Source organism: Heterodontus francisci, chromosome 13, assembly GCF_036365525.1.
Source record: "Heterodontus francisci isolate sHetFra1 chromosome 13, sHetFra1.hap1, whole genome shotgun sequence".
NCBI lineage: Eukaryota > Metazoa > Chordata > Chondrichthyes > Heterodontiformes > Heterodontidae > Heterodontus > Heterodontus francisci.
Genome location: NC_090383.1, coordinates 23999444 through 24021388, shown reverse-complemented (window position 1 = coordinate 24021388; position 21945 = coordinate 23999444). Strand labels below are relative to the sequence as shown.

General features: G+C 40.8%; 1 protein-coding gene across 2 annotated transcripts in view; it reads left to right on the top strand.

Moving 5' to 3' along the window:
• atl2 (atlastin GTPase 2) overlaps positions 1-21945 on the top strand; it is a 74856-nt gene that overhangs the window by 8195 nt on the left and 44716 nt on the right. For both annotated transcript variants that reach the window (XM_068044528.1, XM_068044529.1), the window contains exon 2: positions 20080-20327. In XM_068044528.1, the coding sequence (XP_067900629.1) occupies positions 20080-20327 (248 nt within the window). The remainder of the gene's footprint in view (positions 1-20079; positions 20328-21945) is intronic.

The window sequence follows — 21945 nt, the reverse complement described above, 5'->3', positions numbered from 1 at the left end:
CACACCCTCTTGGCCAGTCTGGACATAGCAGCAGACGCCTTTCCCATGCGCTTGTTGATTTCTGCGTCGCAAGAAGGTTACTGGTGATAGTTGAGCCTTGGTAGGTGAACTCTTGAACCACTTCCAGAGCGTGGTCGCTGATATTGTTGGATGGAGCATTTCTGACGTCCTGTCCCATGATCGTTTTCTTGAGGCTGATGGTTGGACCAAATTCTTTGCAGGCAGCCGCAATCCTGTCGATGAGTCTTTGCAGACACTCTTCAGTGTGAGATGTTAATGCAGCATCGTCCGCAAAGAGGAGTTCCCTGATGAGGACTTTCCATATTTTGGTCTTCGCTCTAAGATGGGCAAGGTTGAACAACCTGCCATCTGATCTTGTGTGGAGGAAAATTCCTTCTTCTGAGGACTTGAACACATGTGACAGTAACCGTGAGAAGATGATCCCAAACAGTGTAGGTGTGAGAACACAGCCCTGTTTCACGCCACTCAGGATAGGAAAGGGGTCTGATGAGTAACCTCTATGCTGAATTGTGCCTTTCATATTGACATGGAATGAGTTGATACTTAGTAGCCTTGGACACCCGATCTTTGCTAGTAGTTTGAAGAGACCACGTCTGCTGACGAGGTCAAAGGCTTTGGTGAGAAACGTAGAGGGGCATCTGTTGTTCACGGCATTTTTCCTGTAGCTGGTGAAGGGAAAGCAGCATGTCAATGGTGGATCCCTCTGCTCAAAAGCCGCACTGTGCCTCAGGGTAGGCACGCTCAGCCAGCTTCTGGAGTCTGTTCAAAACGACTCGAGTGAAGACTTTTCCGCACTAAGCTGAGCAGGGAGATTCCATGGTAGTTGTTGCAGTCACCGCGGTCACCCTTGTTCTTGTAGAGGGTGGTGATATTGGCATTGTGCATGTTCTGTGATATTGCTCCCTCATCCCAGTACAGGCAAAGCAGTTCATGGAGTGCTGAGAGTATAGCAGGCTTGGCACTCTGGATTATTTCAGGAGTAATGCTGTCCTTTCCAGGGGCATTTCCGCTGGCTAGAGAATCAATGGCATCACTGAGTTCCGATTTTGTTGGCTGTTCGTCCAGCTCATCCATGACTGGCAGAGACTGGGCTGCACTGAGCTCTCGCTTTACTAAAACCGCATTTTTGTTTTTTGCTGCAGGAATGCAACTTTTTGCTAACACAATTGTTCTACATTTGGTAAAGATATCTTATTGAGTAAGATGAGTCTATACAAAAAGGGTTGAATGTTTTATCTATACTATAAAATCCCATGTAGTCTGCACCTTTAGCTCAGATTTGTGCTTGGTATTTCCACTGATGCCAGCAGCCCTCCAATGTTTTATCATTAGGGACCATTCTTTGGTGAAACTGTGACTATGTTCTTTTTGAATTGTGCTCTCGTTCCTTTTTAAGTTTTACACAGTTCTCATTCCCACAGCTACAGCGTTGGAATCAATTCATAGCACCATATGGTATTTTAAGATATAATCTTAAATAATTTGCTAACATTGCAGCCCCAGTATTCCTTTAGATTCTATTTGGGTAAACATGTATATGATTCTTTAACAGTCTGTTCTTTCCAAATTGTTTAGAGCCCTTCCCTCGCTTTTGACATTTCTGCTGTTTGCCATGCCAGATTCAGCTTGCAATAATTTTAAAAGTAACATTGCAGCCAGAAATGTACAAACTGGTGGGTTTATTGGGGGAGGTGGTTGCTGGTGGTGGGAGAGGGACAGAAATCATAACATAGTGCAATACTGCTAAATCGTTATTTAATAGTATTCATATCTTTTGGATATTTATACAGTCTAACTGTATTCTTTTCCCCATTTTTTGGGAAGCTTGCTATCCCTTGCCGCCTTCAGCAGACTAGAACATGTCAGTTAAGCTGAGCACCTCGTGACACTGACCTAAATGGGAACCTTGCTGCCTTGGGGCCTGAGTCAGCAGGTTTGGACAAATGAGTGATTATGAAATGTAATGTACATTAGTTTCTTACTAGGAACAGGAGTAGGCCATTAAGCCCATCGAGCCTGCTCCGCCGATACGATTCAATAGGATCATGGCTGATCATCCACTTCAATGCCTTTTTCCCACACTATCCCCATATCCCTTTGTCACTGGTATTTAGAAATCTGTCAATCTCTGCTTTAAACTTACTCAATGACTGAGCTTCCACGGCCCTCTGGGGTAGAGAATTCCAAAGATTCACAACCCTCTGAGTAAAGATATTTCTCTTCATCTCTGTCCTCAGTGGCTTCCGCCTTATTTTGAAATTGTGTCCCCTGGTTCTAGACTCCCCAACCAGAGGAAACATCTTACCTGCATCTACCCTTCTATCCCTTTTAAGTATTTTGTAGGTTTTCAATGAGATCACCTCTCATTCTTCAAAACTCTAGAGAACAGAGGCCCAGTTTCCCCAATCTCTCTTCATAGGACAGTCCTGCCATTCTGGGAACAAGTCTGGTGAACTTTCGCTGCATTCCCTCTGTGGCAATAATATCCTTCTTAAGGTAAGGGGATCAAAACTGCACACAGTATTCCAGGTGCAGTCTAACCAAATATAATTATATACAATTGAAACAAGACTTCGCTACTGCTGTACTCTCATCCTCTTGTGATAAAGGCTACCATACCACTAGCCTTCCTAAATGCTTTCTGCAGTTCATGTTAGCTTTCAGTGACTTATTGACAAGGACACCCAGATCCCTTTGTGCATCTACACTTTCTAATCTCTGCTAATTTCTAATACTCTGCACATCTATTCCTCCTAGCAAAGTAGATAACCACAGATTTTTCCACATTATATTCCATCTGCCATATTCTTGCCCACTCACTAAGACTGTCCAAATCCCCTTGACGCCACTTTGTATCTTCCTCACAACACATTCCCACCTAGTTTTGTGTCATCAGTGAAATTGAAAATATTACATTTGGTCCCCACATCCAAATCATTTGATATACGTTGTGAACCGCTGGGGCCCAAGTACTGATCCTTGCGGTACCCCACTCGTCACAGCCTGCCAACGTGAGAATGATCGTTGATTCCTACTCTGTTTTCTGCCTATTAACCAAGCCTTAATTCATGTCAGTATATTACCTCCTATCCCATATGCTTTAATTTTGCTGACCAACCTCCTGTGGAGGACTTTATCAAAAGCTTTCTGAAAATCCAAGTGTACTATGTCCACTGACTCCCCTTTATCAATTCTGTTAGAAACATCCTCAAAAAAAACTTCCAACAGGTTCGTCAAACATTATTTCCTATTCGTAAATCCATGTTGACTAAGCCCAATCAGATCATTATTATCCAAGTGTCCATTTATCACATCCATTAGAATAGATTCTAAAATTTTCCCTACCACTGATGTAAGGCTAACAGGTCTGTAGTTCCCTGTTTTTCTCCCTCCCTTCTTAAACAGTGGGGTGACATTTGTTACCTTCAAATCTACAGGAACCACTCTGGAATCTATAGAATTTTTGAAGATGGTCACCAATGTATCCACTATCTCCATAGCTACCTATTTTCAACACACTAGGATGTAGAATGTCAGGTACTGTGGACTTATCAACCTTCAGTCCCATTAATTTCTCCAATACAATCTTCTTACTAACTAATTTCCTTCAATTCCATTCTCCCTTGTCCCTTGGATCTCTAATTCTGGGTGATTTCTTATTTCTTTCTCAGTGAAGACGGACACAAGGTAATCATTTAGCTTCTCTGCCATTTCTCTACTCTCCATTATAAATTCTGCTGACTCTGCTTGTAATGCACCCACATTTGTGTTAGCCAAACGTTTCCTTTTTACGTACTTATAGAATTTTTTACAGTCTGATTTTGTCTTTTGCTAGTTTACATTCATATTCTATTCTCCCTTTCTTTATCAGTTTCTTGGTGCTCCTTTGCTGTATTCTAAAATCCTCCCAATTCTCAGGTTTACTTCTATTTCTGGAAACTTTATAGGCCTTTTCTTTTAATTGTATACAATCCTTAATTTCCTTTGTTAGCCACGATTGACTGCTTTTACTTTTGGGGGTTTTTAATGCCTTGAAGGAATGTATAGTTGCTAGAAACTATGTAATAATTCTTTCAAGACTATCCATTGCCTATGTACTGTCATACCTTTCAATGTATTTTCCCAATCCACCTCAGCCAATTTGCCCCTCATACCTTCATAATTTCCTTTGTTCAAATTTAACACCCTGGCTTCAGGTTGAAGTACCTCACTTTCAAACGTAATGTAATATTATATCATATTATGGTCACTCATCCCTAAAGGTTCTTTCACAACAAGACTATTAGTTAACCCTTTCTCATTACATAATACTTGATCTAAAATAGCCTGTTCTTGCGTGGTTCCTCAACATGCTGCTCTAGAAAACCATTCCTGACACTCCAGAAACTCTTCGGCCATGGAATTAGTGTTCATTAGATTTACCCAATCTGTATGTAGCTTGAAATCACCCATGATTACTGTATTACTCATGCTACATGCTTCTCTCTAATCTCCTGATTAATACCATGCCCCACACTACCACTACTATTTGCCCCTTGCTGTTTCTTAGCTCCACCCAAACAGATTCCACATTTTGTTCGTCCGATCTGCAATCCTCCCTTACTAATGTACTGATCCCATCCCTTTATCAGTGCAACACCTCCTTTTTCCTTTTTGCCTGTCCTTCTTAAATGTCAAATAGCCTTGAATATTCAGTTCCCAGTCTTGGTTACGCTGTAGCCATGTTTCCATAATGGCAATTAGATCATATCCATTTCCCTCTATTTGTGCCTTTTCAATCATCTACCTTGTTGCGAATGCTGCGTGCATTCAAGTAGAGCGCCTTTAATCTTGTCTTCTTGACATTATTCTAAGCCTAGTTGATGCTTGCCTTTGTTGCGCCTGCCTTCTAATGTCGCTAGCTAATTTTCTACCTCCTGTTACCAGCTTTACTTCCTTCCAATTTGAGCTACCCTTCAGGTTCCCATCCCCCTGACAAGCTTGTTTAAACCCTCCCCAACAGCACTAGCAAATCTCCCTGCAAGGAGATTAGTTCCAGTCCTGTTGAGGTATAGCCTGTCCATCTTGTTCAGGTCCCACCTGCCCCAGAAGCGGTTGCAATGCCTCAGAAATCTGATGCCCTCTCTCCTACACCAATTCTTTGTGTTCAATCGATCAATCCTCCTATTCCTATAGTCATTAGCATGTGGGAGTAATGCTGAGATTACTGCTCTTGAGGTCGTGCTTTTTAATTTCCTTCCTAACTCCCTAAAATCTGCTTTCAAGACCTCTGCTCTATTCTTACCTATGTGGTTGGGAGCAAGGTTGCAAGCATAACAATGAATGGTTCTAATATCAGGGTATGCCTTGGAAAAAATCAAATGCCTGCCTACTATGTTCATTACCCTTTTTTTGAAATCGGGAAAATTGCACAGTTATAGCTCAGGCTAGAAATTGTTAATTGCACTTTAAGAATTAAAATTATACAGAAGCAAGAATAAATCAGCCAAACATAAACAATGCTCAACTTAATCTGCTGGTGTTTCAAACCATTGAGTTCCAGATCTTAGCTTTATCTTGTTATTGGAGAACTGTTAAGATAGAGGAACTTTTAACAGTTGTCGTATCTGTTTCCATTTCAAACATTTGTGCCTAGACTAAACTAAAATGTGTTTAAGAAGATAGAGAATTTTATGAATGAAGCTGGATGAGTAGGTTCCATTATGCCATTACAAAAGCAAAATAATGAGGATGCTGGAAATCTGAAATAAAAACACCAGATTCTAATGAAAGGTCATTGACCTAAAACATCGGCCAGGATTTCACGTTGGGCGGACAGGAATTTTACGGGTCCCCAGGCTTTAACTGTTCTGAGGCGGGACTTCCACCCACTTGAGGGAAGAAATCCTGCCTCATTGATCTGCTGGCCAATCAGTGGGCTGGCAGCTTAGTCCCAGCAGTGCCACTGGGAGCGATGGCCACTGCTAGGACTGCAGCCCAGCAGACCACTGAGGAAGACATCGAGCTTGGAGTCCAGCTAAGTTTTTTTTTTTTTTTTTTTTTTTTTTTTTTGTTGTTGCCTCACCAGGGGCAATCGGTTGGGCTCCAGTGAGGCAAGGGTGGTCGTTTGGGGGGAAAGGTGGGTGTGTTGGGTCTTGGTGGTAGTGGGGGCAGCCCTCCATCTGACACCCTGTGCCCGATGAGCAGCACCAGCCCCCCCCCTCCCCCTCCGAGATGCTTGGAGGCCACCTGCTTTTCCCGGCTCTAGAACGCCCACTTGCCATGTGTCAAATCCGCGTGGAGACGGGCAAAGGTCCTTCAGTGGCCACTTAAGGGCCATGATTGGCCTGGGGCGGACGGACCCCCCTCGTAAAGTGGGTTGGAGGCGGGAGCGGGTCAGAAAAGCCTGCCGAAGCCTCCCACTCCATTTTACTCCACCCCTGCCACCATCCGGTTCATTGGGGTGGTGTAAAATTCTGGCCATTAACTTTGTTTCTCCCTCCACATATGCTGACTGACCTGATGAGTATTTCTAGCATTTTCTGTTTTTATTCCTATACCATTCATATAGAAAGAGGGAGCGTGCATTTAAGAACTAATCAAACTTGGGGTGCTGAAAATATAATGGTCAGTGTTGCTTGTAAAACAAAATTATGTTTGACAAACCTTATTGAATTCTTTGAAGGAGTAGTTAAGGATAATGCAGTAGATATATTGTATTTGGATTTTAAAGTTTTCAGCAAGGTACTGCATAGTAGACTCATGGCTAAGAACAAAAAATGTTGGAAATACTCTGCAGCTCAGGCAGCATCTGTGGAACAACACAACATTTCAAGTCAATGACTTTTCATTGGAAATTTGACAAATCCGTTCTGACCAAGGTCATTGACCTGAAACATTAACTTTATTTCTCTTTCAACAGAGCTGCCCGACCTGAGTATTTCCAGCATTTTCAGTTTTTATTTCAAATTTCCAGCATCTGCAGTATTTTACTTTTTCCATCAGAATATGCGGAGCCAGGGGACAAGTAGCAGAATTAATAACAAGGTGGTACAAAGCAGAAAACTGAGTAGAGGTTAAAGTTAGTTGCTCAGATTTGCAAGTGATCCACAAGGATTAGTGCTGGCACCACTACTCACTATTTACGTAAACAATTTGGACTAGGGAATTGGAAGTATAATTTCAAAATTTACAGATACCAAATTTTGGGGGGGGGGGGGGGGGTGGGTCTGGGGAGGACAGTCAAAATACTGGAAAACGGTACTAAACTTGCAGAATGGGTGTAATTGGCAATTGAACTTTTAAGTTGATAAGTGAGAGTACATTTTGGTAGGAAGAATAAAGAGGCTATATACTCTTGGAAAAGTAAGTGCCTAAATGAGATAGGGGTACAGGTACGCAAATTAAAGTCGCATCACAAGTTAAAAGACGACTTCTTAAAATTAACACCAGTACTTGGTTTTTTTTATTTCTAGAGGGATAGTTTTGAAAAGCAAAAAAGTTACCTTGTGTAGGACCTTGGTTAGACTGTATTTGGAGTACTGCAAACAGTTGTGGACTCCATATTATAATAATAACATAGACACTGGAGAAGATACAATTCTAGTTAATTTTTTTGCATCAAACTATCAGGAAATATTCAAAACATTGGGGCCTCTTTCCTCTAGAAAGGAGAGAAGTGACTGGGGGTGACCTGAGAGATCTTTGAGATTATGAAAGGGTTTGACAGAATAGATGAAGATCTTTTTTCTTGTGGGTAAGACCAGAACTAGGGACCATAATTGTAAGCTAATCGCTAATAAATCCAATAGGGAGTTCAGGGGCAATGTCTTTACCCAGAGAATGGTTAGAATGTGGAACTCGCTACCTTAAGGAAAAATTGAGGCAAATAATATAGATGTATTTAAGGGGTAGTTGGATAAGTACATAAGGGAGAAAGCAATAGAAGATTGGTTAATGGAGTTAGATGAAGTAGGAGGAGGCTCATGTGGAGCATAAACACTGGCATTGACCTGTTGGGCAAAATTGCCTGTTTCTGTGCTTTAAGTATGAAAGTTATTTACCTTTTTTTACTTTGTAAGGTTTGTAGTGTAGTGTATCTAGTTTGGGAATGATCTTGAACTTTTAAACCTTCAATGTATGTTTTCAAACTTATCCTGCTAGTTTTATTCTGAAAATTTTAATATAGGATTTATTTGACTGAGTAGCTCTTTTAGATGTCTGCTGCTTGTCTCCAGGCAACAATGGATGCTGGTTTGATAACTTAGAAGTCATATGCCACCATCTGTTCTCCATCCCAGCATCAACTACAGTTGAAAACCCTAGGTCTGCTGTGACCAAACTGCTAACTTGGTGCTAACTAGCATTGTTGGCAGTCTTGGATGCAATAAGAATGTTTGATGTAGGATGTGGAATGTCAGTGGTATGCTGTTCTTGAGGCAGAGCACAAATGTATCAAGGAACTTTGCTTTGCATCTCATAGAAATGGTTAGTTTCGTGTCTTTTCCTGGTTAATCTATAGTGTATGCTTTCTGGCCTTGATGTCCTTTCTATAGTGGAGTTCTCAAATCTGCATGTAGTAGCCTAACCATTGAAATTGTACATCTACTTGTCAGTAAATTTCTTTCCAGAGAGAATCACTAAAATTATTCGTCTGTTAGCTATTATTTAGCCAGCTAAATGTTTAATGGCTTTAAGCAGTTGAATTTTGGAGGCTGGGCTTAAAAGCAGTTCAGAGTGGTATGTGTTTGACAGCTGTCTGGAGTATCTGTTGAATCTAATTTTGCTATCTGCACTTTGTAGCTGAGTGCATAGCTCCTTGTATGTGTTGCTGAAACAGGGTTGAGATGTCAAAGGCACCTGTTGGGAATTAGTAAAATCACAATAATGAAGTAGACCATATTATTTAGTTAGATTTATGCAGAACATCACAACGGTGTAGCGAAATCTTCTTATACCTGATGTTTTAAACCCTGTGATATGGCCATGCCTAGTTGGTTTGCTGAAACTTGATGTCACAGAATCCTAGAATGATACAGCACTGAAGGAGGCCATTTGGCCATTGAACCTGTGCCAGTTCTTTGAAAGAGTTATCCAATTAGTCCCACTCCCCTGTCCTTTTTCTAGTAGCCCTGCAAATTTTCTCCCTTTAAGTATTTTTCCAATTCTCTTTTGAAAGTTATTTGGTCACCACCCTTTTCGGCTGTGCATTCTAGAGCATTTTTGTTTTTAAAAAAAACATCTCTCCTCTGTTGATAATTGTTTACCAATTATCTTAAATTTGTGTCCTCTGGTTACCTGCTGTCACTGGAAACAGTTGCTCTTTATTAACTCTATCACATCTCCTTGATTTTTAAATACCTCTATTAAATCTCCTCATGACCTTTCTGCTTGGAGGAGAACAACTCCAGCTTCTCTAGTTTTTGTGTAACTGAAGTCTGACATCCCTGGTAATCTTGTAAATCTCCTCTGATCCCCTCCTTGACATCTTTCTTTGTGTGGTGCCCAGAATTGAATACACTACTCCCGGGGCCTAAACCAATGGGTTACAAATTTAGCATAAGGTTCTTGCTTTTGCATGCTATGCCTCTTTATACAGCCAAGGATCCCTCCTACTTTAACAGCTTTGTCAATTTGTCCTGTCACCTTCAAAAGCTTGTATGTATATCCCCAGGTGTCTCTCTTCCTGCTCCTCCTTTTAACATTGTACCTTTTTATAATTAAAATACGTCTCCTGATTCTTCTACCAAAATGGTTAATTCCATACTTTCGCATTAAATTTCATCTGCCATATGTCTGCCATTTCACTAGTCTATGTTCTCCTGAAGTCTGTTATTATCCTCTTTTGTATCACCCTCCATTCACATCCCAACCCTACCTTCTATGTCCACCCACAGGGGGACAAAAACTATCCCCCAATTCACTTACTTCTGCACTTTCACAATCCCAGCTATCAAATTTTGTCCCTCTGCTTGCCAGGACATTGCTGCAGCTACTGATTTGTTCAACTGTTCCTGTGTCTCCATCTTTGCCCTAATCCCCATAAAATCATTACAATCTCTTGCTGTGGCTGTTCCCTGATATGGACTTCATTTCTGCTACCTCAAGTCGAAGGGACTTATTCCTGGTGTCCTGGCCAATATTTATCTCTTAATCAACTCACAAAATCAGTGTATCTGGTCATTAACACATTGCTTTTTGTGGGAGTTTGCTGTGTGCATACAGGCTCCTGTGTTTTCCTACATTACAACAGTGACTACTTCAAAGGTACTTAATTGGCTGTAAAGCACTTTGAGACATCTGATGGTTGTGAATGGGGCTATATAAATGCAAGTCTTTTTCTTTTTTTATTTGAATGGATATGGTGGGCAACTGGTCTGGCCATTCACAGCCAGATCTGGCTGGACCACATACAGCACTATCTGGTCCTGCTCGCATCTGCTAAAACTGCGCACTATTTCAGGATAATCCTGGAATGAAAACATTAGCCTGGGCTTCTTTTCTCTATTGCAAACAGTCTTTAAACTCCTTTCCTCTGCCTCCTAGACCCGTAAGTCCAACAAGTGTGAGGGGCTCATGGAATTGTTTGTCATTAAGGTTGAGACTAGCCTCTGCTGCTTCCTTCCTTCCACAAGCCCACTGGGCCAGACTTCCTCTAAGTGTCTGCCACTGCCCTAGCCCTGAACTTGCATCTTTCCTTTGTTTTTTTCCTGTCTCCCCCAATGTTCTCTCCATGAGATCCACCTCTTGCTTCGTTGACCCTATTCCCCCTAACCTGTTGACCACCCACATGATTCTCTTCATGGTCCCCATATTCTCTCCCCTTCGCTTTTCCCTTCGCTTTTCCCTTCGGCTTTCTCCTTTAAATTTGCTGTAGTCACTCCTTTCCTTAAAAACCAAACCTTGACCCCACCAACCTTGCAAACTGCTGCCTCACCTCCAACCTCCCTTTCCTTTTCAAAGTTCTTGAACATGTCGCCTCTTGAATCCATGCCCATTTTTCTTGGAACTTTATGTTTGAGTCCCCCCAGATCTGGTTTTTGCAGCTGCCACAGTACCAAAATGGCTCTTACCAAGTCTCAAATGATGTATGTGGGTGTGACAAAGGTACACAATCCCTTCTTGTCCTTTTCGACATAGTTGATTACACCATCTGCCTCCAGCACCTCTCCACATCGGCTAGCTGGGTGACTCCATTCTTTATATAATTGTAGCCAGAGTATTATTTGGAATGACTTTTTTTTTCCCCCACTCCCACACTATTACTTCTGGTGTTCCACAAGAATCTATCCTTGGTACCCTCTTATTTCTCATCTTCATGCTGCCCCTTGGTGACATCATCCAAAAACATGGCATTAGTTTTCACACGAGTTGCAGACCTCCAGCTCTGCCTCACTACCACCTCTCTTGACTCCTTCACTGTTAAATTATCAGAGAGCTTATTCAGCATTCAATACTGGATGACGAGCAGAAATTTCCTCCAGTTAAATATTGGTAAGACGGAAGCCATTGTCTTTGGTCTCTGCCACAAATTCTGCTCCTAACTGATGATTTCTGTCCCTCTCCCTGGCAACTGTCTGAGGCTGAACCAGGATGTTTGCAACCTTAGTGTTCTTTTTGATCCTGAATTGGGCTTCTAACCACCTATCTGTGCTGTAGCTAAGACTGCCTATTTCCACCTCTGTAATATCACTTGACTCCTGTCCCTGTCTCGGCTCATCTACTGTCGAAATTCTCATCTATTCCTTTGTTACCTCTAGCTTTGACCATTCCAACACACTCCTGGTCAACCTCCTGTGCTGCCCATGTCCTTACTCATAACAACTCCTGTTTATCCATCACCCCTGTGCTGATCTACATTGGCACTTGGTCAAGCAACGCCTCAATTGAATATTCTTATCCTTGCTTTCAAATCCCTCCATTGTCCCGTCCCTCCCCCTCTCTGTGATCTCCTCTGGCCCCACAACCTTCATACTTGTGCTCATCTAACTCTGGCCTCTTGACCATCCCAATTTTAATTTCTCCACCATTTGTGGCTGTGCCTTCAGCTTTTTTTTAATTTCCAAAATATACTTTATTCATAAAAATCTGTAAAAATTACAGTTTAAAACAGCATCAAGTCAAAAAATGCAAACAGTGCAAAGTTAATCAGTTTCCTTCTATACAATTGAGTTGCCTCACAACCCTTCCATTTCACATTTGTCCTGCCAGATACATTTTTACATTATACAGGAGACAGAAATTTTCCCGATACAGTTCAAGGGTTTCCCATGGATCCAGCCCCTCAGTTCAGCTTGGTGGGGGGGGACCTTACACTGTGGTCTTTCCCCATTGAGCCTTTGCTGCGGCTGCCCCAAGCTTTAGTGCGTCCCTCAGCATGTAGTCCTGGACCTTGGAATGTGCCAGTCTGCAACATTTGGTGGTGGACAACTCTTTGCGCTGGAAGACCAGCAAGTTTCGGGCAAACCAAAGGGCATCTTTCACCGAATTGATAGTCCTCCAGCAGCAGTTGATGTTTGTCTCGGTGTGCGTCCCTGGGAACAGCCCGTAGAGCACAGACTCCTGTGTTAGAGCTGCTTGGGATGAACCTCGACAAAAAGCACTGCATCTCTTTCCACACCTGCTTTGCAAAGACACATTCCAGGAGGAGGTGGGCAACCGTCTCTTCCCCACCACAGCCACCGCGGGGGCATTGTGCGGAGGGGGCGAGACTTCGGGTGTGCATGAAGGATCTGACGGGGAGGGCCCTTCTTGCCACCAGCCAAGCTACGTCTTGGTGCTTGTTTGAGAGTTCTGGTGATGAGGCATTCCGCCAAATGACTTTGACGGTCTGCTCGGGGAACCATCCGACAGGATCTGGAATTCCTTCCCTGAACCTCTCCGCCTCTGTCTCTTTCTTCCTTTTTAAGATGCACTTTGGAACCTACCTTTTTGCTCATCTGCCCTAATTGCCTTATGTGGCTTGGTGTTAAATTTTGCTTTATAATGCTCCTGTAAATTGCTATGGGAAATTTTATTACTTTAAAGGTGTTTTCTCATGAGTTTTGTGACTTCTCTCAACTTTTGACGTCCTGCCATATGTACCCAAGTCAAGATCATTAATATGTAACATAAAGAGCAGTGGTCCCAACTCCAAACCCTGGGGGACATCACTGTATACCTCATTCCACTCCGAACAGCAATTGTTCACCACTACTCTGCTTTCAGTTCCTTAGCCAATTTCATATCCACACTGCAACTGTCCTTTTAATCCCACGAACATCAATTTTACTAATCAGTCTAGTATGTGGTACTTAATGACATGTTATGAATGCTTGTAATGGAATGAAGATTTTAGAATTTATACTCATTAACATTTTGCGTGTAGCAGATTTTGTGGAAAATTCCCATTTTTAATATTGCTGATCTTATTTTGATTTTTATTGAATGCTGGCTTTCTAATCACTCCTTTTTCTGTAGCTTGATTCAGGGTATCCTGTCTCTACCTCCCTGTATTTTTTTTGTAACTGGAATGGCAATAGCATTACTTTTAAATAGAGACTGGGTGAGGTATTTTTATCAATTCTGTTTTAAGGACACGCAGTTTTTATTCTTCTCTTGAAAAATATTTTACATTTTCATTAATTGCCATGTCCCCATGCCTTTTTTCCAAATGATTTGAGATTATATTACTTGAAGGGCTTGATCTGTGAACTTCCATATTTCTGAATGTTGGCTGCACATTTTCCCCAATTTCTCTGCCCCCTCAACATTAAAGATCCCACAGTATTACTGTGAAGAGGAGCTGGGAAGTTTTCCTGCTGTCCTGGCTAATGTCTATTCCTCAACCAATATTTCTTAAGCAGATTATTTGGTCATTAACAATTGCTGTTTGTGGGTCCTTGCTGTGTACAAATTGGTTGCCATGTTTGCTACTTTACAATAATGAACACTTCAAAAGTACTTCATCGACTGTAAGCACTCTGCGATGTTCTGAGGTTGTAAAAGTTGCTTTATAAATGCAAGTCCTTTTTTAAGAACTCCCATTGCAATATTGCAGTAAAATAAATTGGGATTTCTGCTTTGCCTGTTTCTCCTGTTAATTCTGTAACACTTCGAAGCACAATCTTGTGTACTGAATATCGGAATTATAAAATGGAAATATTTCTGGCTCTAATTTGTTTATTATGGAGGTAGAGTACGTGCAAGAAGGATTAGATCATTTATTGGTCAAATGGACTACAGTTTCTTAACAGGCAAAATACTTTTGAAGTTTGTCTTGGCCATGTCATTAGAGTGACCAGATTAGATTTTGATGTTTTCAGGATGAAATTTGGTGACTTAAGATCTTCACAGCTTGTGGAATTGAATGTGTCAAAGTTGTATTAACAGCCAGAGAGCTAATTGTAGCAGTCTATAGCGAGCTGAGTGGCTTTCTGGAGTAATGTGCTTATCAACTGCCCTATTTACATGGAGTTATTTTATGACTTATTTCATTGACACTTTTTCATACTTTAAACCTCTGATAGGCCACATTTTCTGACTTGTAACTGAATTGTAACCGGGAAATTTTATACAAATTTGCAGTAAAACTGGATAAACCTGGTTGGGTATTTGCAGTATTTTTGTTTTGTAAGTTCAGCTACAGCATTATTGGGTGAATCATAACTTAAACGCAAGTTATAAAAGCAAGATGTTGTGGATGCTGGAAATCAGACAGAAAAAAGAAAATGCTGGAAATATTCAGCTGGTTAGGCAGCATCTGTGGAGAGAGGAACAGTTAATGTTTTGAGTCAAATACCTTTCATCAGAACCATTCTAATGCCAGACCAGAGTATTTCCAGCATTTTCTCTATTTTAGATTTAGGTTGCTTGGCTTAAACATTAAACATGTTCATTTCACTATTTGTTACTGGTGTCATAGAAATCACCTAGATGCTGTACAGTTTGTGATTTTCCCACTTGTATTTCTCACTTGTGCTTACTGTAAAAATCAACTCCTATTTAACAAGCCTACATTTTCGATGATCTGCAACTTGACCATGTGCATGAAGAGCCTGGGCTGGCGTCCTGCAGGACAAATGATTTAACATACGTTGAGGCAAGTACTATTTGGGCTGCCCACCCTTCCTCCTTGATCGCTGATGGGAAAACAGGTGGGTCTCGGGCTGAAAGTGGTAATTTATTTAAGTACAAGATATAGGCAAACAAGTGACCAGCAGAGAAAGTTAATTCTAGCTAGCACTTCAGTGCTTTTGAGAACAAAATAAACCCTAAGCTTTTAAGTAACGTTTTTAATGCTCCTTGAGTTCCTAAGGTGACCCATACACGAGGCATGCAGAAGTCAATCTTACTAATTAAACATGGTAGGGTGGCACAGGGGTTAGCACCGCAGCCTCACAGCACCAGCGACCCGGGTTTGATTCTGGGTACTGCCTGTGCGGAGTTCATCTTGTGACCGTGTGGGTTTTCGCCGTGTGCTCCGGTTTCCTCCCACAGCCAAAGACTTGCAGGTTGATAGGTAAATTTGGCCATTATAAATTGCCCCTAGTATAGGTAGGTGGTAGGGGAATTGAGGGAAGGTGGGGATGTGAGAGGGTAATGGGATTAATGTAGGATTAGTATAAATGGTGGTTGATGGTCAGCACAGACTCGGTGGGCTGAAGGGCCTGTTTCAGTGCTGTATCTCTAAAATAAATAAATAAATAAAAAATGGCTGAGATAGTGATGGGAGATGCTCATGTTTAAATAATAGTGGCGAAACTCAGCATAGGTGATCAAGAAAACATTATGCACCTGTTCCTTCATACAAATATAGTTTTCCCCCTTTTCTGTCTAATTACTTTTGGATATTAGGATAAGCCTTATCCTTCACTTTAATACAGGCTAGCAGGCTCATTAGACGTAATCTACATTATCACTACATTAATACAAACCTAGTACATGCAGTACTTGAGGCTGAAGCCAAAGTTGCTCACAACCATCAAACTCATTGGGCCTGGTGAAAGGTTCTCTGACAGTTCATGGTAGTCTAATCAAAACTTGAGTTCCTGAAGTACGCCATCCGAGTCCGTGTGCGTTACCCCTATTAATTGTGAGGTAAGCGTGGTGTTAGTACAGTGTGTGTTCCCAGTACATACAGTTATGTATGCTTGATACATAAGCGTATTAGTGGTTACACAAACTGCTTTCTCTCCTCTCACCTCATGCGCGCACCCACCACCAGCAGCGCCACCCACATGCTTATTAGTAATACAAGCTGTTTGTTATTCTCTGGACATTTCACACATGATTAGCCAAGACTAACCTTCAGAATCCTTGTGTCTTAATCTTTTTACTACACTGAAGCCTTTCTCTAGTCGCACTGCACAGCTGCTAATGCTTGTCTGTCCATTAATTAACGTTCCACTCACCATCCTTTGGTCTTGAATTTTAATCCATTTTAACCCTCACCATTGTCCTTACCTCAGAACGTTCTCAGCTGCTGGTCTTGAAAGGATAGACTGTTTTCAATTTAACGTTTGTCATTTTAGAAAAATAATTTGTTACAACATTTATTATTTCCATTTGATACTGGACTTGTGCTTTTGTCATCATTTGAGGTTTCAAATGTTGTATTGACTTTTGACATTTATTACCCACAAACCCCTGCTTTGTATACTTTGTATTCATTGAGTTTCTATGTAGTTTATATTCTATTCCAGAAAGCTAGTTAAAGAAGGACAGAACTGAGAGACACTTTTCACACACACTTTTTAAATATTTAGTTACATTACAAGCATACACTTCCCAATCCAAAACCACACTTTGTCTATTTATAAGGGGCTCAATTGAATTCCCAATTAATGCCCACCATCTACATACAATTAAACCCAATTAGTGGTGCACTTGGGTTTCTAAAAAGAGATTTGCTAAGGTGCCACATGAAAGGTTACTGCACAAAATAAGAGCGTGTGGTGTAGAGGGTAACATATTAGCATGGATAAAGCACTGGTTAGCTAACAGGAAGCAGGGAGTTGGGATAAATGGGTAATTTTCAGGTTGGCAAGCTGTAACTAATTGGAGTGCCACAGGGATCAGTGCTGGGGCCTCAACTATTTACAATCTAGGACTTGGATGAATGGACAGAATGTATGGTAGCCAAGTTTGCTGATGACACCAAGATAGGTAGGAAAGCAAGTTGTTAAGAGGAGGTAAAGATAGTCTACAAAGGGATATAGATAGGTTAAGTGAGTGGGCAAAAATTTGACATGGAGTATAATGTGGGAAAATGTGAACTTGTCCACTTTGGTAGGAGGAATAGAAAAACCGTATACTATTTTTAAAATGGAGAGAGCTTGCAGAACTGAGATACAGAGGGATCTGTGTATCCTGGTACATGAATCACAAAGTTAGTATGCAGGTACAGCAAGTGATTAGGAAGGCAAATGGAATGTTGGCATTTATTGTAAGGAGAATGGAATAATAAAAGTAGGGAAGTTTTACTGCAGCTGTGCAGGGTCTTGGTGAGATCACATCAGGAGTATTGTGTACAGCTTTGGTCTCCTTATTTGAAAAATGATATAATTGCATTAGAGGCAGTTCAGAGAAGGTTCACTCGACTCATTCCTGGGATGATGGACTTATTTTATGAGGAAAGGTTGAACAGATTGGGCCTTTAACAATTGGAGTTTAAAAGAATGCAAGGTGATCTTATTGAAACATATTATGAGGGGACTTGATGGGATGGATACTGGGAAGATATTTCCTCTTGGGGAGACTAGAACTAGGGGGCACAGTTTAAAAATAAGAGGTCTCAAGATTGAGATGAGAATTTTTTTCTTTGAGGGTTGTTGGTCAGTGGAATTCTCTTACTCAGAAAACATGTAGAGGCTGAGTTAGATTTTTGATAGACAAGGGAGTCGAGGGTTATGGGGGAGAGACAGGAAAGCAAAGTTGAGACAACAATCTGAACAGCCATGATCTTATCGAATGGTGGAGCAGGCTTGAAGGGCTGAAGAGCCTCCTCATCTTCCTATGTTCCTATATGTATGTACATAAAATTGAGAGATATCTAGAGATGATCTAGTGTAAATGTTCAATTTTTTTTTAAGCCTGTTGCACCATTAGGCTGGACCTAAAGTAGTGGTTCCAGTGGTGCACAGTGCACTGTTGTGGGTAAATGCTGTTGGTTCCATGCTAAAACATAAGAATTTTAGAAGTTTGTAAGTTGTGTAAAATTTTGAGAAGTGCATCAGAAGGTTTGCTGGTTTGAGGGAGGAGGCAGAAATGTTCAGAATGCTTGACTTTTGTCATGGGTCTTGTGTACCAAATTAGGAAAATACTATAATAGCCTTGTCGGCCAGAATGAAGGGTACATATGCTATCCTAAGATGCACTAATACAATTCAGGCAAGTAGATCAGAAGTATTATTGCTAATGTGCATAAAGAGCTTGCCTACAAAATTTGGATTATATTACCACCAATGCAAAAAATAACTTCCCTACACTTGAGACTTAAGATTTAAATGCTGAACATCTGACTTGGCGTTGGGCTAGTAGAAGGATACAAAAGTATCTGGTGCTGAATAGTTATTTTGAGGATCCATTAAAAATGAGATTCACAGTTATACAAATTGTTAACCTGCAAATCAAAAGTTAATTGCAAGAATGTAATTTGAAATTAAATGTTCAGGCTGGATTTCTTTTGGGGGGTGGGGAGGGAAATTGATCTAAAATTTCTTGAGTATGTCCTGCAGCAGGAAAGCCAGGTTTTAAAAAAAAATCTAGATGGTGCACAAGTGAACCGTGTTCCAGATGTTCTTGGCATTTTTTTTTTTGAGGCCAAAACATTGCAGACTTTTAGTGAGCCTAAGGATTTGTTTTAAAAATATTCTGAGTAGGGGATGGGTTATTTGTCTATGGGTGAATTCCATCATTGACCACGGGCTGCTCACTGTCGTGTGTTCGCTCTTTATTGTTTCATCTAAGACTGTTGTGATGTGGGACTGTTTCTTCGACATTGAGGTGTATCTGCGTTTAGTTTGCAAGAAAAATGTTATCCTCAAACCAAAAAAATGATCTGACTTGAGCAACGTGCTGGCTAGTAATGGTTAGGTTCGTGTCCTTATTCGTGAGCTTCTGGTTAGCATGTTAATATGCAGAGTGTAAAGATAAAGATTGAATCTTTTAGTTTTAGTTTGGTACTTAACATTTCTTTCCTTTTTTCTGTTGCCTGAATTAAATATTCAAATTTTGCTATGGGTACATGTAAAAATAATCTTGCAGTGTTCAAGAGAAAACTTTAAAGCCACAGGTGTATCTGCATAATTGTAGTCATTGGAGAAGGTGGGAAGGAAAAAATGATGTGGGCTGAGTGTACCACTAGATCATGAGATTCAAAGTTGAATTTACTTCTGCTTCTGAGTTACTTGATGACAATCGAGCCCCAAAGCTTTAATACTTTGCTAAAGTTATAACCCATTTCAAATTTGCTGATTAAAAAGTGAGCAAGTGCCTAAATAGTGTTCTGACATCTTTTTAAAAGTGTAGACTAATTTAAAGGGAGGAAACCAAGCTTAAATAAGCTGTATATAATAGGCAGAGAATAAATTTTAATTTTGAATGTTCCAAAGTGGGTTTAAATTGCTGTCAAATAGTATAAGATTTAATTTAATACTTGGCTCAAGATTATTACTGGAAATATGCATTATTCAGACTTGCAGCTAAGAGTAGCTGCATTGTAACTTTTTTGGTTTGTTTAAAAAGTTGTGATGAACAGAACTGTTTTAATAATTTTGCTTTTTTTTTTTGGTTTAGACCTTCGTAGAGCTCAGCTTTTTATTGTACTCCAGTCTGCCAACTATTAATTGCTTTGCCTGGCTAGGGTTTTTGGGCAGAAAATGTTTTGTCTCTCTTGGGTTAGGCATTTTATTTTTCTAAAATATTTCAACTTTTGATTCCTGATGTGCTGAGTTTAATGGATTTCAATTGGGATTAAATTGCTTTGAAGTGATTCTGGACTAGGAAAAGAAAAATCTAACCAAGTCAAGTAGGATCAAATTGCATTGTTAATATTCATTTATAGCTTAGAACGGCTAAAATATTTTTGGTTTTAAACAGATGAGCCTGGTATCCAGGAGGTTCCAATGAATTCAGACGATGTACCAATGAAAGAGGCAGGACCAATACAGGTAGTGTTGGCACATGAAGATAATCATCATTTTGATTTGGATGAAGCATCCTTGGAGCGAATTCTATTGCAAGACCACATTCGGGACTTGAATGTTGTGGTTGTCTCTGTGGCAGGAGCATTCCGTAAAGGCAAATCATTTTTGTTGGACTTCATGTTACGGTACATGTACAATCAGGTAAAGGACTATGCAACTTTTTTTTTTACTTTAAGCCTAAAGTAAATTATTTTGAAATGTGAATGCTGTTGGAAATATCTTCAGTCACTTAACAGTGACCATTTTATATTCCCATCTGAATGCTTTTATGAGTTAGAAATTTGCTAACAAAAAGCTTGCAATCAGTTGGTTTCAATTGCAACTGTAGTTCAGTCACAACTTGTAGAATGCTTGCTTAATTTTTATATTTTTTTATTTTATTTTTATTTTAGAGATACAGCACTGAAACAGGCCCTTCGGCCCACCGAGTCTGTGCCAACCAACAACCACCCATTTATACTAACCCTACAGTAATCCCATATTCCTTACCACCTACCTACACTAGGGGCAATTTACAATGGCCAATTTACCTATCAAGTCTTTGGCTGTGGGAGGAAACCGGAGCACCTGGCGAAAACCCACGCGGTCACGGGGAGAACTTGCAAACTCCGCACAGGCAGTACCCAGAATCGAACCCGGGTCCCTGGAGCTGTGATGCTAACCATCCAAAAGCACAAGAGCTCTGAACTTTGAATCCATTGCACTCCAGGCTTAAATGGAGAGCCGTAATGTTCTTCAGGGCCAACTTATTAGTAACTTGCACTACAAATTTGCTTTGTTTTTCCCCCTCCTTACATGGAAGTGATTCCTTGATGAGATGGGATACACCTCTCACTCTGTACCTTGCCCAAATCTCATTATTCCTTTGAGCCTTGATTGTGACTGTTACTGTTGATGGGTTATTTGATTGCAGAGGACGTCACAGCTGATCCTGAGTCTGTCCAAATCTGACGTCCATGTCTATTTTCACTGAGTCCGTCACTAACTATCAGGCTTCAGGAGTCCTCATTTAATTAGCTCTCCATAATCCAAGCTACAAGACCATTAATGTCACCTACTGAACAGTGACACTGAAACCATCCTGAATTGTGATGTTCAGGTACTTGCAAGATAAACTTCTGAATTATTTGGCTAACATTTAGTTAGGATATGACTATAGAAATTATTCCCTTAAAATGTAATCTTCAGACTTCCTTTGAGTAGATTTAAAGAGCAAAGCCACCTTGATGTGTTCTCCTTTCTTTCACTCCTGTTTTCCAGCAAAGATGCCAATTATTACCCCGCCTGTAAATATTTCCTCTCTATCCCCTTGCAAGTTTAACAATTACAGTGCCAGCTGTGGCTCAGTGGTATCACGTCTGCCTCTCAGCAGCTTTAACACAGGAGTCTGTGGTCCACGGGCTGTTCCCAGTGACACACAGAGATAAACATCAACCGCTGCTGGAGGACCATCAGTTCGGTGAAAGATGCTCTTTGGTCTGCTTGAAACCTGCTGGTCTTCCAGTGCAAAGAGTTGTCCACAGAACGTTGTTGGTTCAAGTCCCATTCCAGGAGTTGAGCACAAAAATCTGGGCTGACACTCATGCAGTACTGAGAGTGTTGCACTGTCAGAGGTGCCATCTTTTGGGTGAGACCTTTAAACCGAGACCCTGTCTGCCCTGTTCGATGGGTGTAAAAGATCCGAGGGCACTTTTTTTTTTTTTTGAAAAGCAGGGGAGTTCTCCCTAGTGTCCTAGCCAATATTTATCCCTGAACCAGA